The 16,810-nt window shown below is 38.7% G+C and overlaps 1 protein-coding gene across 7 annotated transcripts in view; it reads left to right on the top strand.

Annotated features, from left to right (window-relative positions):
• Nucleotides 1-16,810, top strand: part of adgrb3 (adhesion G protein-coupled receptor B3) — a 128,559-nt gene that overhangs the window by 65,174 nt on the left and 46,575 nt on the right. For 4 of the 7 annotated variants that reach the window (XM_088420859.1, XM_088420857.1, XM_088420858.1 and 1 more), the window contains 4 exons: nucleotides 1,840-1,947; nucleotides 3,037-3,233; nucleotides 7,948-8,016; nucleotides 11,980-12,088. In XM_088420859.1, the coding sequence (XP_088276985.1) occupies nucleotides 1,840-1,947; nucleotides 3,037-3,233; nucleotides 7,948-8,016; nucleotides 11,980-12,088 (483 nt within the window). The remainder of the gene's footprint in view (nucleotides 1-1,839; nucleotides 1,948-3,036; nucleotides 3,234-7,947; nucleotides 8,017-11,979; nucleotides 12,089-16,810) is intronic. The other 3 variants (XM_088420854.1, XM_088420856.1, XM_088420855.1) reach the window with 2 other exon arrangements.

Below are 16,810 nucleotides of genomic sequence, written 5' to 3'. Positions count from 1 at the left end.
GATTGCTAATAGATCGCTCAAATGTTAGCGGTTGTTTTGAAATTACATTGGTGTCAATGCACATGTGTAAAGTGGGCACATTTGCATAATGTAATTTCTTTTTTGTGACGTGCTACTGATTTATTTTGTCATGCTCACTTTTAGATGATTGTACTCCAAAGCACAGGTCAAAAGGATTCCATTTGTATCAATTTCAGTCCCTATTTGCTGCTTCAATTATCAATTAATTCTGATGTCACTCATCTAAATGAGAGAGCGATTACTGCAACATAACTTTAAGCTATTAAACCTTTCACAGGTTAATGCACCCAAAAGCGCTCATGTACTTGCAGATTAGAAAATTCAACTAATTTGTGTGACACAGGGCTGTATTGTATTAATTTCATCAGCTATGCAGAAGTAGAATACATATATGTGATGCTGATTGAATGGCCCACCACCATATTATAATAGAATTACTTTGTATTATGTAACTGTTTATTAATATATTTATTTTTGTTCAGAAATTTGGAATCTCAAAGATTACTGTTTTTGTTTTCTTGCACTAGAAGGTATTCTGGCATTTCAACATTTGACTTTGTCATTTTTTTTTTAATTTCCCCAGTCTCATTCTCATTACCATGACATGGGACATGATATGGGTCAACAAGCCCACCTTTTATCCAGTGAAAGAGAATGGTTTTCACATTTTCCCAATGCCAAAGCTGTGAAATTAATTTATTGAAAGAAAATATACTCAGAGCTTCAGCATTTCAACTTTAATTGTCCTCAAATATTTGTCTGAAATTTGGGATGTTAGTGACCAAATAAATCATAAAACCAAAAAAATGGCTGCAACACTTCTGCACTGTCAATTGAATCTGATTCAATCTGATTCATTGAGAGACAAAATATAACAATAATTGAAGATGTAATTTATAGATTTTTTGAAGGATTTTTTAGATCTCAATAGATTCTACAAGTGCACTTAATGAAGTTTGCATACTCTGTGAGTTTGCAGCGTAGTTGTGTTGTGATACTGAAACGTGGTCGTCCTTCTTGGTTGGATCCCGAGTCTCCACTATGCGCTGTGGTTTTCGCGCGGCCGGAATATGCGAGACGATAAGGTAGTAACTGTGGAGAATGTGGGTGTATCGGAGGGGCAGCTCTGAGGCGTGTGCGAGAATGAGAACAAGCAATAGCGAAGGTTTAAGCGAGGTCGAGACGCCAGGGGAAATGTTTAGTTACTGTGGGAGTTTTTCTCGGGATGTCGAGCGACTGGGTGATCTGTGAAGTGCACTCCAGCAGGTCGACAGCTGGGAAGGTGTGATGTTGGACCATCCATGTAGGATGCGCGCACCGCGTGGGTGGATATTGGGTGGTTCTGCTATTTCTGGATGGCTGTTCCATTCCCTGACAGCGACCGCAGCAGTAGTGCCGCATGCTTGAATAAACCAATCTTGAGTTTGCATGTTGCACTAATAACAACAGACGTGATGCATATATTACAAGTCACGGGACCCCAGTTTTACTGCGAATACATTTCAAAGGCACTCTCAAATTCACTGCATAATTGAATATGCAGCATCAAATTTTGATAGTGAGTGATGAGCTGCAGAACCGGACAAAAGGAGATTGTTAAATATCTCATGAAAAGCACTAATATGTCTGTCCTCTTCTCTTTCCTTCATTTCCTGTTTCCAACTCCCCCGACTGCCACACTCTCCCGTCATTCAACTCTCCTTTGGTCTTAATCCCACCCCTAAACTCTCCGCGCCCGCATCCTCATCTCCCTTCTTATCTCCCCCCGCCGCTTCCTCCTCTCCAAATCTGTCGCCTTCGCTCTCTCCGTCTCAACAGGCACCACCAGTCGACGCTGCTCTTTGGATCACCGCGGCATGGCCTTCTGGGAGCAGCCGAGCTATGCGCGATGCATAACAAATGAATTCAGATACTTGCAGCAATCAGTAGGTGCAAAGTCAGCTCCCTCCCACGTCCTCCATTCCCAATGCATCAAAATGTAACCCCCACCCCAGCACTTTCTCCCCACCAATCATCCGGTCTCATTGCCAAACAGGGCTCATGCGATAGAGTGGCAAAGGAACACTTTGCCATCTTTCTTTCAGTAATAAATTGTCTTCGTTTTCTCACACATCCCCGGTGCTTTCTTGTTGTATCGGACGCAAATCAACCAGATGTAAATGGATGAACTACAATTACATTGGACCCGAGAACAAATTGTCTCTAAAACAGTGTCGAGTCATTCAAACGTGATGGACATGTTGCGCTGTAATGCAGTATTTTGCTACGGAAACATTGGATTGTGCCAACATTTCAAACAAGTTATGACATAATCTTTTCAATTCCATTGATTAAAAAATAGCTTTTACAAGACATTCAAATGCATGCCCGCATTTAAATTACGATGCCTTGGCTTTTATGTGGAATGTTTTTCATTTGTGGCAACAACTGACGCCAATAGATCAAATTCCGATGGAATAATATTACACCCAAACAAATGTAAGCTTTTACACCGCCTTTATAACTTTTTTACTCTAAACGGAATTCTGCGGCACTCAAAACGTCCCCAAACTTAGCAGGTTTGAAGAAACTCCAATCAAGCCAATCAAAAAATTAAGTATTACTGTTCTTTTAAATTGTTTTTTTTTTTGTTTGTTTTAGTTTTGGTGATGTTTTTTCTTTTACTGCTAATCAATGAAAAGCTGTCAAACAACAAATATATAGCAATTTGATGGTATTGCTATAGGAGTATAAACCTGTTATTTCTTATTGAGCATAATATTTCATTTGCATCTCCTTCGTAAATGTGTACCTTTTGCTCTAGATAACTTCTTTCATTCACATTGGCTCATTTCAGTCATCTGTGAGACACAATGCAATTTAGTCTGGCTCACATCATAAATGTCATATAAAACCTCTCTGAGAAAATCAGCTTTCTTTTCATATTTTGTGCACTCCATTTTCTCTAATGTGAAGCTGTCTGTTAAAAACGTGAAGGACGCCGATGCCCCAAGTTCTGTCCTCTCCTGTTTTTGGAGGTTCAGGGCCACCTTGCAAAGGGACAGAGGATGCTGGCAGGGGATGGGATGTCTCAGGTGACCAAAAACCTCCTGGACCTCACTCAGAGGAAAAACTTCTACGCCGGCGACCTGCTGTCTTCTGTGGAGATCCTCCGCAATGTGACCGAAACCTTCAAAAGGGCCAGCTATGAGCCCTCTTCTGATGACGTGCAGGTAAATTATTAACGCGTGGACAGGGACGCTCATATGTGGTTGACTAAAGCCCTTGGGTCTCACTGAGGCCGTAAGGTTTGCCGAGTGTCGGTGAAGGTAGCGGCCCTTTTTATCTCACCAGGTTTCATTCAAGCTCACATTTGTTCTGAAAAAAAAAAAAAAAAATCGTTGTTTTTTTGCGTTGCCAGGAAATTTTTAACAGGTTCCAAAAAATAAATAATTACAAAAATAAAGCCCCCTGAGATGCAAACATTTGCAAGTGTTGACAAAGGTAGCGGGATTTGTCAGGGTGCCTTTAATATTGGGATTGCTCTCCGAGACATTCTTTAAATATGACGACAGACCTGCTACCTTCACCGACACCCAAAGATTTGGCCGTTCATTGGGAAAGGGACTCAAGCCACATTCATGTTTGCTCTTTTTGCAATGTTATAAAAATGGTCATATCCACAATAATTAGAGTAGTTCAGCTCAGATCTCTAAACTGCGAAAGTTAAGAATAACAAGATTAAGGAAAATGAGCATGGTGATAGTTTGTCCATTTGCTTATTTCGGGCTATTTCATGATTCATTGAGGAAGGCATAGGCTATAGATTAAATTTTGTTATTATGTTTTTTTTTTGCATTTCTGATGGATGTATTGTACCACAGAATGAGTTCTTCCTTGACCCATTAATCACACTTCCACTAAACTAAGGATTAATTATCAATTAATCCCTGAATGTTCTGAACTCCTGTTTCATTGAAAATGAGCAGGATGATATTGGCATCGGGAGCGTCCTCATTGATTTCTCACAACTTCTCATAACTGTGATGGTTTTCTTCCGTAACTTGGTGAGCAAAGTTTACAGCCGAAATAACTCCACGCAATGGGTAGAATCAATTAAACAATCTTACGCTCGTCCCCACACTGCTCCTCTGAAAACTTGTTTTCATGTAATCCCTCTGCATTTTATTACGAAACCCTGCGAAGAAGCTAATTAATACAAGAAAACTAGTGATGTTATGTGGGACTATAAAATAGATAGCAATCTTCTCCCTGCCAACACTGTCATATATTAGAGAAATGTCTGAGGCAGCACAATGGCTGACAAACAAGCCTGTGGCTCTATTGTATTAAGAAGTCTCCTCCACAGCCTAAGCTGTTTCATCTCATCATGTTGGGTTTGACTGCAGTCCTGATCCTCTTTATGTCAATGATGGAGATTATAGCTAAAGCTCCACCTCCATCTTCAATAAGATAATTTATGTCCTCAGAGCCGTGTCACTTTCAAAGACACCCTTGTCGGGCCTCGGGATCTCTGCTCACTCCAGGATACGCGTGTGATTTATTCACTGTCTGCAAGTCCTGGTTCTCAAACGGAACTCAATTGGCAGGAATTAATTTTTTGTTGATGTTTCCAAATTCCATATTGTTTAAAAAATGTATTGATTGGGGATGGGGAAAATAATCATCAATTAATTGATTTAAAAAAAAAGTGAAGAATCTCTATTGCTTTTTTCGAGCCCCTATCTCTGTCTACCCATGAGCTCATATTCTTTTCAGGCAAAAAACCAGAAGAGATTTACTCAACAGTGAACACATGATAACCTACTTTAGCAACAGTGCACTCTGTTTTGCCTCAGTTGCACCAAGTTGCAATTCATAATTAATTGAATGCAAATCAATTTCCTAATGTTAAATTAATAGATTAATCTATTATGGCCTTGAAACAGCGAGTAGTTATTCACCAGCCACAAATTAGGGCTTCGTGTAAAATATGAAGTGATAAAAAGACTAAAACCTGCTCATTGTATGATGCAGTGGAGTTCCACAACCACAAAAATATGTTTGTTTTTTTTATTTCACCATAACTCTCTAACAGTTCATCAGAAGAGAGGATTTATATAATTGTGAAGACATAATTATTTATATCCTTTTACATGTAGTATACCCCTCAAAAACAATATATATTGTTGTACTGTATTTTGTTGTATAATTAAAAAAAAGGTTTACAGGTGAAATCGAGGTATATGATTTTAAAACATTTCCTACCATTAATGTGACATATAACCTGCACAAGATAATTAGGTGGAAAAAAAATACATGAGTTTGCAAAATTTAGCTGGGCTTGAATGTTTCATTTGTAAGATAATGTTTTAGCATTCGCTGCGATTGGCTGGCAAACAGTCCAGGGTTTTCCTGTGAGCGAGGATGAGCGGCTATAGAAGGATGGATGGATGGATGGATGGATGGATGGATGGATGGATGGATGGATGGATGGATGGATGGATGGATGATGGATGGATGGATGGATGGATGGATGGATGGATGGATGGATGGATGGATGGATGGATGGATGGATGATGGATATTTTAGCATTGCTAACCTGCACCATAGCCTATACATAAGAAAGAGGTGCAAGTTTTTTGTCACGTCTACATGAGCCTGACCAGTTTTCTTCCTCTCCTTTCATCAATTTTGGAGGCATGTCTACTGTAGTTCTCAGTAATGTCAAGGTTGTGCAAAATAATCCCTACTTGGTGACTGTCTTTCCTGCATTCCCTGGTGTATTTGACGCCTTGGAAATCCTTTTGTACCCTTCTCTGGGTTGATACGTTTGAACAATGCCATCCTTCTGATGTTCTGAGAGCTCTTTACAGACCATGGCTTGTGTTGTATGATGTGATGAAAAAAAAATGTCAGGAAGAGTCTATTAGAACATTTGAACTAGTTGGGGTTAATCAGAGGCACTTCAAATTGTGGCAGGAGTGCGCTGACTTGCATTACCATGAGTTTAAATGTAATTTACTCTGGTTTATTCTAAGCACAGCTACCTCAACCATAAGAAGCTAAGCACCGCTCCTTCAACTCAGTTGTTGTTTTCATAAGTTCTAGACTTAAAGGATTTATTTTTTATGTGCAGGTTATAGGCGATATAATGGTGCTAATAGTCATAAATGATTTATCTGAGTTTTGTGTACCACAAAACATGTTATATATATATATATATATATATATATATATATATATATATATATATATATATATATATATATATATATATATATATATATATATATATATAAAACATGTTTTGTTATAACATTTATATATATGACTTTATATCAACAGTGTGCATAGCTCTGAAAAATATGTCACACCAGCTTCTAATATCTGGAAAAGGCTATATTATATTTAAATATACAAAAATAAAAATGGAGCCTTGGTGAAAGAGTGGTTAGCATGTCTGCATCACAGTTCAGAGTCCAAATCAGTTCAAATCCTCCTCGCTCCAGCACTCCAGTGCGGAGCTTGCAGGTTCTCCCAGAGCTCGTGTGGGTTCTTTCCGGGCACTCCGCCTTCCTCCCACTCCCCAAAAACATGCATGGCTTGTGTATTGGACACACTAAATTGTGTAAAAAATGGTATCTTACGTTTTAAAGTTTTTACAGCCCTTGAAATATTATCTCATTATCTCTGTTATCATTATCTGTGTGCATGTACCATATGTTACATCCTACATTTCTTGCAATTTTGTACTATATGTGTTAAAAATACAGTACTGACAGCTACAGTAAGTTTTTTTTTCATATGGGACGATCCATAATTATGATATAAACCATTTAAATGACAATGTAATTTTAAATAACAGTAAAAGATTATTTGTTTTTAAGGATCGAAATCACTGGTATGAAACAGAATCCTCAAAAATCATCATTTTCAGAAGACACAAAAATAGCAAGTTTATTCAAACAGTAGCATTGCACTGTGGACAAAAAAACGGATGCTTTAAAGCACACACTTGCGATCTGACCAACAGTATTGATTTTTTTTAATTAATAAATGGATGATACGTGTGATTGTAGACATGTACAAGACACATGGAGAATTGGCATCCTCTAAATGACATGGCATTTGCAGGCAATTTGCAAGGCATGTCAAATCTGATTGAGTATTAAAAATGTCAGTGATGTTGAGAACCTCAGTGGTCACATGTAGTCACTATGAATTCAGCTAATAGTCTCCGGGAATGTGTCGAGCATGGAACGGGCGACCTTGAGCCCATTCAGCCATTTTTGCGCCATAAAATCTGCGAGATGAGAAAACCATTGTGTCCGCCGTTATTATCAGAGCTCTTTGGGGTGTGTGGGCAGACAGCAGAGCAGTCAGATAGCAAGCAATACACCCCTCCCCCTCCCAACCGCCACCTTCGCCCCCCTCGACGCGTCTCTGCACTAATGCAGTGTTAAAGTGGGCACATTACCACCAGAGGGAGCATAAGCATTCAAGTAGAAAACAAGATAGCCGGTGTCAAGAGATAGAGAGGGAGAGGGGGAGAGAGAGCGACACTCCCCCAGGCACACTGTGGACCAGACGAAATAACAAGACTAAGGATCAGACCGAGGTCCTATTACGACTGCAGGCATGCACCCGCAAGCATTCCCGACTATCTCCCGTCGAAAACAGACAATGCACACAGCTGCTCAAACATTCCCTTTCATCTGCCCCCCCACCCAATGGTTGCAGCTTGTGCTTATTTCCTCCAGCGCTCGATATTTTGCTGCAAGCTGCAGAGGCTGCGTTCAAGGAGACGTGTTGTGTTGCCCCTGATATGCCATCGCATAGACTTATGACCCCATAGTGATGCATAAAAGACGTTGCTCATTTTTATGGAGAGAATGCACGTGTGTGATGGGATGAATCATCTTTCCTGTCATTATATTTCCACAGAATTTCTTTCAAATCATCAGCAACCTCTTGGAGGAGGACAACAAGGAGAAATGGGAGGATGCCCAGAAGGTAGGCATGTTGTAGTGAATAATTCAGGTACGCATGAGTGTTGTGTACTTAAAAACTCAAGTAATGATGTGTCATAGACTTAAATAAAACTTTTTGGTATTCTTTTTTTTTTTGCTCAGATAACGCTCTGCATCACAGGGGTCATTTAGCAAGTGTCCTCACAATGCATGTGGCCTCGTTTTGAAGGTTACTTCCGCAGATCGCCGCTTGGTGGCAGCAACACCGCCACAGAGACTTGTCCAGCCATAAAAAGCACTGCAGGGCTCCTCTATTCTGCACGTTGTTCCACATAGCAGATACAAATCATGGCAATTAGTGTGATTAGACCATTACTTAAGTTGAATTTATAGCACTCTGTTACACTTCAGGCTTTAAATGTTCTATTGATTATGGTGAAGCAGCTAAAAAGTCCGTTTTCCTCCCGCGCATGTCTCTGTTGAGTAGGCTGGAGAAATTGGGCAAAATCACTTATGATTAGAGGATGCACATTTAAGAGCCGCAGCACTGCAGTAATATGTCGTGGCTCAAACCACAACAGTCCCCTGCAACGCTGTTTATCCATGAATAGTAGCTACGGGCTACATCTACTGTTGTCAGAGCTTTGAAAGATGGCATCGCCGTAACGCGGCGGCTTGTGTTTGCAAACTGAAGCCCCCCTAAAATACAACCTAGACAAGATGCCACCTGTGATAGCTGCAAGTCTGGAGAGGGCATCTGCTCTGATGCCGATGCCAGATCCACCTGAATTAGGTAACACACTGACGCCAACTAAAATCCAGTTAGATCCGTTTGCTGTTGACAGCTGGTCCCAGCTGCCCGTATACACTGTATTTAAGTTTCTATTCATGGCAGCTGTAGTCTGACAGGCCCCATAATTTGTTTGCTTCTCTCACTGAAACTCACTGATGCGAAATGCATCAGACAACGGGAGGAACAGATTTGAGGAAGTGCAGGAAAAAAGAAGTTGCTGCTTCATTTCCGCCAAGTTGACGTTCGCACTCAATTCTGCTTTCGACAGACTATGCCGGGACTTCACACTTATTATTTTTTTCCCCACACTTGCTAGCTTGTGTAGCCTTAATGAGCGCACGTCACTCCGTTTGCACAGCACCCACACGCCGTGCGTTGAAGATGTTAAAAAAAAAAAAAAAAACCTCATAAAGCACCTCACTGTGAGGTTTTGCTGGCTGTAGACTTGGCTGGGTGCAGGGATCACTATATATTCACAACCTGTCACTGTTACCATGGCGAGGGAAGCAAGAGCTTTGTCTAAAGATACTCCACTGCAGCCATTTCCCTGTGCTGCCTTCACATCTTTACAGTTGCCATGGAGACTAGTATAATGCGTATGACTGCGCTGTGCGTCAACATGCCGGAAGAGGTGATGTGCGTTTCTATTTGCCGCGCCCATCCCGCCCCAACACCCGCTGCTAATTTGACTGCTGTGTTTGAGAATCTCAATTTTGATTGATCCACTTTCGACGCCCCCCCCCCTCGCTCTCACACACACACACACGCGCGCGCGCGCACACACACACCCACATACACGAAGCTGACAAGAGGGACCTCTGCCTCAGGTGCTTGGCCAAAATATATTTAGTGAGGTGCTAATTGCTAAATGCCACTTAAAGGCATTTTTAAATTACTTCAAAGTCTCATTTTGTGCTCACATTTGTTAAAGGAATGTGTTTTGTTCAAAGTTGATGCTTTGGGACTATTGTCAAGTTTAGTTATACACAATATAACTGGAGGCGGAGGGATGGGGCGGGGATTCCCCCTTGTCAAGCCCGTGCTTTGATTTGATCTGTCAGTGTATGGACGAGCAGCCCGGATAGTGGGTCCATTTCGGCGAGGGCAGTTAAGGGATTGCCAAGCCTTTGATTTATTGACCTGGAGGAAATCGCTTACTGCGCCCCCAGTGTCAATGGCTGAGCTTGTGGAGCTGTCTGTGGCGCTGACCACAAAGAACCACATCAACTATCCGCTTTCATGAAATGACTTAGCTTCCCACATTTGATTTGTCTGTTAAAGGTATCCACTATATATAGTATGCAAGCTGCAGCCTTTCGTATAACAAATTACATCATAGTTTCTTGCAATACATCGCTTACATCAGCTTTGATTTCTTTTCAACTATACAAGGCTAAATTTCCCATCATGTATATTGGTGTTTAGACTGCGACAATTTCATTCAAGTATGCATACTTTTTTTTTTTACATCTGTTAATTCTTTGCCATGCAAATTATGTGTTATGTCTCCATAAGATGAAAAACTGAACTGAGAATTACCCTTGAAAATAAAGGCGCAAGGTGTTTAAGTAAGTCTTTCTATTGATTGGTTTATTCTTCACGTAAACACGTTTCAAAATGTTGAAACAAAGCAGAAAACAAAGAAAAGAGAAAGGAATCAATGAATATAACAGAACACTATGGTTTATATGTTCAAAGGGAGTAGGAAGGAGTGCAAAAACTTTGACTCATGTTGATCCTCTGGTAGGTTACCCTGCATTCAACATATTCCAAAACAACACACCTAACATGTGTATGAATAATTATGTTATGAGAGCATCCTATTAGCTGTGATTTAGCTGTACAGATATAGACGAATAAGAAAATGCATTTTAAAGAGTGAGTAATTTCTAATTCATAACTATTTTTTATATTTTTGAATCAGTATTAATTGAGTCTCTTTTTGAACAAAGTGAGTGATACTTCTTTAGTTCAATTTAATAGTTTTTACATAAATGAACATCTGAGGGAAGACATACAGTTGTTCTTATTTTCATTTTTTTATAAGTCATTTGTGCTGCATAAACTATAAAAACCCATCTTTGTTATTGAACAGCTTCTGAATAGTGCTACCAAATTGGTTGTTGAATGCTTTGTACTTTATTTGTGCTATTTTAGATTCGACTAAATCATAGAAATTGAGAGTGTTTAATATAGCAAATAATGGATTGGTAAAATTCTGCATAATTTGAGCAGTTAATAACTCATATAGCACTTTTTTGGAGCTAGTAGACAAGAGTGTTTTAGATGTGTAACCCCATGTATTCACACAGTATATCAGGTATGGCAGTAATAATGAATAATATAATATGCACAATGACTTTTTTGTTTGAGAGATTTGGTTTTGCAGAGGTCACCCTTGTACAATACTATTTAGCGATGGTCCCCTACCATTGGTCCGCGGCCTGGTACTGGTCCGTGGATCAACTTGTACTGGGCCGCGTGGGTCGCACCCAAAATAATGTTTTGGAACTGATTTAGTTTAACAGTTCATTCATTTGTGCTTTTTTTGGCTTGATCTTTGTTTTTGGCGCCATCTCTGGCCGTTGTTGATATTCTGTTTTATAGTGAGAAGGATGGTGTGGTTTTGAGAGCAGTCAATTGGTGATGCACATTTTGTCTCTGTGAAATCTGGCCCACGACTCTCTGAAAGTTGTACTTTCTTTGTGAGAATGTTGATGTATGATAATATGGCCAACATTAGTTTGGTTATTGATCCAACAACTTGTGACTGTGGGTAACATGCTAGCTGATATTTGTGCTTATCTTCATCATGTTATATGTTTGAGCTTTTGTAATTCTGTTTTAAGATTGACTTAATGTAAATTTGCCTACATTTTTGTACATTTTGAGGCCCTCCCCCCTCCGATGCGCGTCTCAAGCGTCGACCAGTCTCTAGTGATTAAAAGGTTGGAGACCACAGCTATATAGAATGCATAGAATTCTAATAGTATAATCGTATGATATAATCTCATCGAATGGGGCGAGTCATCTGCTCCAGTAAGCATTAGCCGCAGGGTTATTTCTAATCACATTTTTATTTGAATTTGTTTTGACTTTATTCCCCGCATTGTTTCCCCACAGACAGATTCAGTGTGTTTGAACTCAGATCAGCAGAGTGGAAAATGAGGTGCTTTCTCTGTGATTTATTTAATTATTTGTTGTCTCGTGCAGATCTATCCCGGAGCGGTGGAGCTCATGCAGGTCATAGAGGAATTCATCCACATCGTTGGATTGGGAATGAAGGATTTCCACAATGCTTATCTGATGACTGGGAACTTGGGTAAGAGTGAGCCTCTGAGCTTCTGTTTCTACAGCTATCATTAATTTAGCAGAAATGGCGCGTGAAGCACAATGTGGAGAAAAACTGCTGGGGATCAATAATGTTTAATAAAACAGCGCTAGGGGTCTAAATGTGTTAGATTGTCATGAAAAACACACATTCCATGAGTGAATGGTGTAACAAGCAGCACAAGACACTTTTTTTTAACGGAATCTAAATGCAAATTATGATCACTACCCCACCCTTAAAAGCATACAATATGATGGATATTTGTAAGTATGTGTAGAATATCTTTCAGTTTCAAGTAATCATGTCTTTTTAACCACATTTGTTCCAAAATGGCATCCCTTGCAACCATTTTTCTCATCTCCTTGTTTACCATGCAGTTGATGGAATTGTTAGGAATTCCTCGACAAGGCCCCCCTAGGGTAACGCCCTGCGGTCTCGCCAAGAAAAAATACTCACAGTGGGATTCCAAGACCTCTGTTTTCTTATTTCTGTAAGATACATTGTTTTCTAATGAATTTCCAGTCCACTAAACTCATCTTTGAGTGTGTAATACAACAAATAGGAAGCAGAAAAAAGAAACACCAGCTCCCGGTCTCTTGTTGGGTTCAGAGAGTCAGGCGCATTGGTTCAATTAAGATTTCAATACTTTGCTCTAATTGTGCTTTTAACTCTTTCGATCAAAACAGTGTATAAGTTATTATCATCTTTGGCCATACATTTCTAAATAAATCATTAAATAAGCATTAAATACTGTGTGCCATTCATTTAAAACCGTTTTTTTTAATATTCATATTCCAATCAAATGTTGATAAGGAATCGATGGCAAATGTGCTGTCACTGTTAAAGTGTGATGCTGTAATCCACGTAATTACATTAGCACATTGCATATCATGTTCTGATGTTCAATTTCAGCAATAACAAGATTGTTTGAGATGTGGAAGAATAATGTGGGTGTTCCTGATAGAACGTTATCGAGCTGAAGTGAAATTACAAGTTATTCATTGAAGCTGTAATGAACTTGAAAACCATTTTTAATGCACCACCGGCCATAGTGGAGATTAAAACTCTCAACAAACCTTCTCTTGATATGAGTCTTGGAACAAAATTTCCTCTCGCTAATGCTCCCATGGGTTCTTTTAGTTTGTGTCGCACTGCCTCCTGGATGATCGCAGGTCTCAATGGCATTTCATTCCTCAGTCAGCCATGGATGCCGCCTCACTAGAAAGGAATAATAGAACAGCGGTCTTGATTTATTCATGCAAATGAATGTGAGCATGAACAGCTGGGCTGGTAGGCAATTCCTCCGGAGGAGTGGGTTTTCTTCCGAGCGTGTCTTCTTTACAGTGGCCGGCATTTGACCCACTTATCGAAAACACTCGACATGCAGAAGCTTTTTAGCGCATGATTTCCATAAAGGTGGATACACACACACACACACACGCACACGCTCACGCACACACACACACACACACACACACACACACACACACACACACACACACATATATATATATATATATATATATATATATATATATATATATATATATATATGTATATATATATATATATATATATATATATATATATATATATATATATATATATATATATATATATATATATATGTATATGTATTGTGATCTATATATTTATATATATTTAAAGGTTTTTTTCTGTTAATTTCATAGTTTACATTTGCTTGGATTCCATGAATTCAATTCTGAAACATAACGGTAACACTAGAGCAGCATTTGGCAATAATATTGTAACAATTGTAAAAACACATTGTGACACTAATAAAGTGTAAAAACAATTTATATTTATAATTTATAAGAAAATTATAATTGATAAAAATAACACTATGAACACTAAAACTAAGAATGAGTTGTTGATTCTTCATTGCAATAGTCTCATGAAGTAAAAAGGGTCAAATAGATATTTCTAAATGGAAAACGGAAAAGGAACTGCTCAGAGAAATGAAACCTCGTAATAATTGAGAATTAACCTTACAATGTTGTTATTGATTTGTCGAGAAGAATGTAAACGTAGTCATAAGAAAATCCAGCATACTATTGTTCTCCTTCAGCCCAACAACATACAGTAGTTTAGGTACAGAATGATGTATTTTTCATAGTTAGTTTAGGATCAAAATCAGTATACTTTGAAACATGCATCAATTACCACTTGTTTTTAGATCAATAATTTCCGCTTCTTGCCAGAGCAGCTCATGACAATCATTGGTCCTTGAACAAACGACGCACTTGAATGCCTAGCGGCAGGATGAGTCACAGGAGTTTTTTTTTTTTTTTTGTCTATTTGGTGCAGCTTCTTGACCCGGAAGACTTGGAAAAGGTTGCCAGTCCTAACTGTCCTTGGCTCACAGAATTTTAAGTAACAGAATTAGTGCTGTGCCTGAATGAGTTCAATGAAAGAAAGTTCATTACCTCATATATATTTTTGGGCAAACGACAACTGAACGGTCTATTTTTGCTTGTGAACATTTCTGTGAACAAGCTCATTTTGGGACCAATTAATGAACTGTCCCAAGGCAGTTCATTTGTGGTCAAGAGTGCCAGGTTTTGTCTTGTCACTATACAAGATAACTACTCACTGTAAATAAGCCTTAATTTGGCGGAAAGCTCCATTATTTGGCAGCCTCAGCCATCAACAGTCGCTCAGATGCACACGTCATCGAGGTACAATACATAATTGAGAGTGAAAAAAAACAACAACAAGCATGTCGACACCAATAAACAGTGCTATTAGAACATTTTAAAATAGAAACATTTCATGAGAATGTCAGGAAGGAAAAAAACTGGCAAAGCCATGCTAATTGCTATGCTAACCAATTTTTATTGTGGAAAACGGGAATTGCTTGGGAATTGAAAGTGCTTGGTTGAATACAATTTTAAGACTCACTGGAACAGTGTTAAAGCAAAGTTCATTCAACTTTAAACAGGAAAATATTGGGCAATTGAATAAGCGTTTGGAGATCCAATTATACAGTAGTGCGACACACACACCTACATAAAAAATGATTGCTTCCCGCATCAGTTGGCTAGAGTGTGTGAGAAGATTAAAAGTATAAAAATACTGAGGATTACCGATCCATAAAAAGTTACTAATGTGATTTACTTGCATAATACAGTCCTGAGTCCTGATGTGTGTTTAAAAGTCAAACTTTTAAAATAACAATAATTTATCAAAATTATATGACAGTAGATAAATAACTGTTTTCAAACATTTATTATAATATCTCCTTATTTAGGAACATATAAGCTACTTTGCATGTGTTAACATTTGATAATTGGATATAGCACCACTCTGGGATGCATTTCTCCCTTGAGACAGGTCGGTTTATTGTCATTTCAAAATAAAGTCAAAACAAGTAAGCAGTAATCATACATTGTATTTTTCTAGAATAACCATTGTTGTCTATTATTATCCTGATAAAGAAAACAAAAAATGGCCTATTTTTTTTCATTCAGCACGAATGACAACAATGGGTAAATGCCAGTTTGTCATTTTGCTGCAAAACATTGGGCAGGTGAGGAAAGAAAACAAAAAAATGCAGTTCATTTTTGAACAATTAGCTTAGATCAAAAACATTTCAGTTATAAACTGCATACTGAGGCTTAGCCACTTAACCTCAGAAATGTCTTGGGCATCCTGGTGCCTATCCAAGCTGTCTTTTTTGTAGGCAAGGTACACCCTGAGGCGGTTGACAAAAGACGCACATTAGGACTGTTTCGAGTATTCAATTTACCTACTCGGCATGTTTTTGGAATGTTGGAAGAAGCTGAACTGCGCAGAGTAAAACCTGCACAGGCACGGGGAGAACATGCAAACTACACAGAAAGACCAAAGCCGGAAGAAAACCCACAACCTGTCAATGCGAGGCGGACGTGCAATCCAGTCTGCCACAGTGCCGCCCAGAGATGAACTCAACTAGTTCACTTAAAAATTTGCAGGCTGAACTAGTTTATGTGGAAAATCTACTTTACAAATGCTATCATAAATATGGGTTCCAAATCAGTTAAAAAAAAAAAAATCACTCCTGTGGTTGAAGCTTGGCTTTTTTACGTTCTTTGTCAAATGTGCTTTTAGCCGCTTTCCATCAAGAACTTGAAGTTCACTCTCATTATAAGACAATAATTACTATTACCTCCCGCAAGAACATTTTTCACATTTAATGTTCACACATACACATTTTAAAAATATAGTGATTATTTAATTACATTTCCTGATATTGCACAACTTGTCTTAAATATATCATTTGTCAATTTTAAAGTGTTTGAAACTTACCTGTTTAAGATCAAATCACATCATCCTGACCTCTATCACGCATTAGCTTTTTAGCAGATATTTGAAAATGTCTCACAGTCATTTAGACACTGTGACTATTGAATAATAAATAGACAAATGAATAGCTGTAAAAATGCAGGCCTTAGCGAAAGGCAGCGCTTCAGCAAGATTTGCTTGCATTGTACAAAGTCAAAAGCCTGTTAGCAAGCTACCATCTTGAATCTGACATTGACTTATCCAATGAACTGCAGAACATATTTAGAAGACAAATTCTTCAACATTGTTGAATGTTGAATGAGGGCTACTCGTTACAAAAGCTTCCCTCTCAAGCTCTTTTCCTTTTTGGCACTCAGTGGACAAAATGGTGCTTTGGACATACCGCAATATTATGAAGGACATTTTAGG

This window comes from Hippichthys cyanospilos, chromosome 8, assembly GCF_059441005.1.
Source record: "Hippichthys cyanospilos isolate Australia breed blue-spotted pipefish chromosome 8, RoL_Hcya_1.0, whole genome shotgun sequence".
Classification (NCBI taxonomy): Eukaryota; Metazoa; Chordata; class Actinopteri; order Syngnathiformes; family Syngnathidae; genus Hippichthys; species Hippichthys cyanospilos.
Note: the sequence above shows the minus strand (reverse complement) of the source record. Positions and strands in the feature narration are given on the sequence as shown.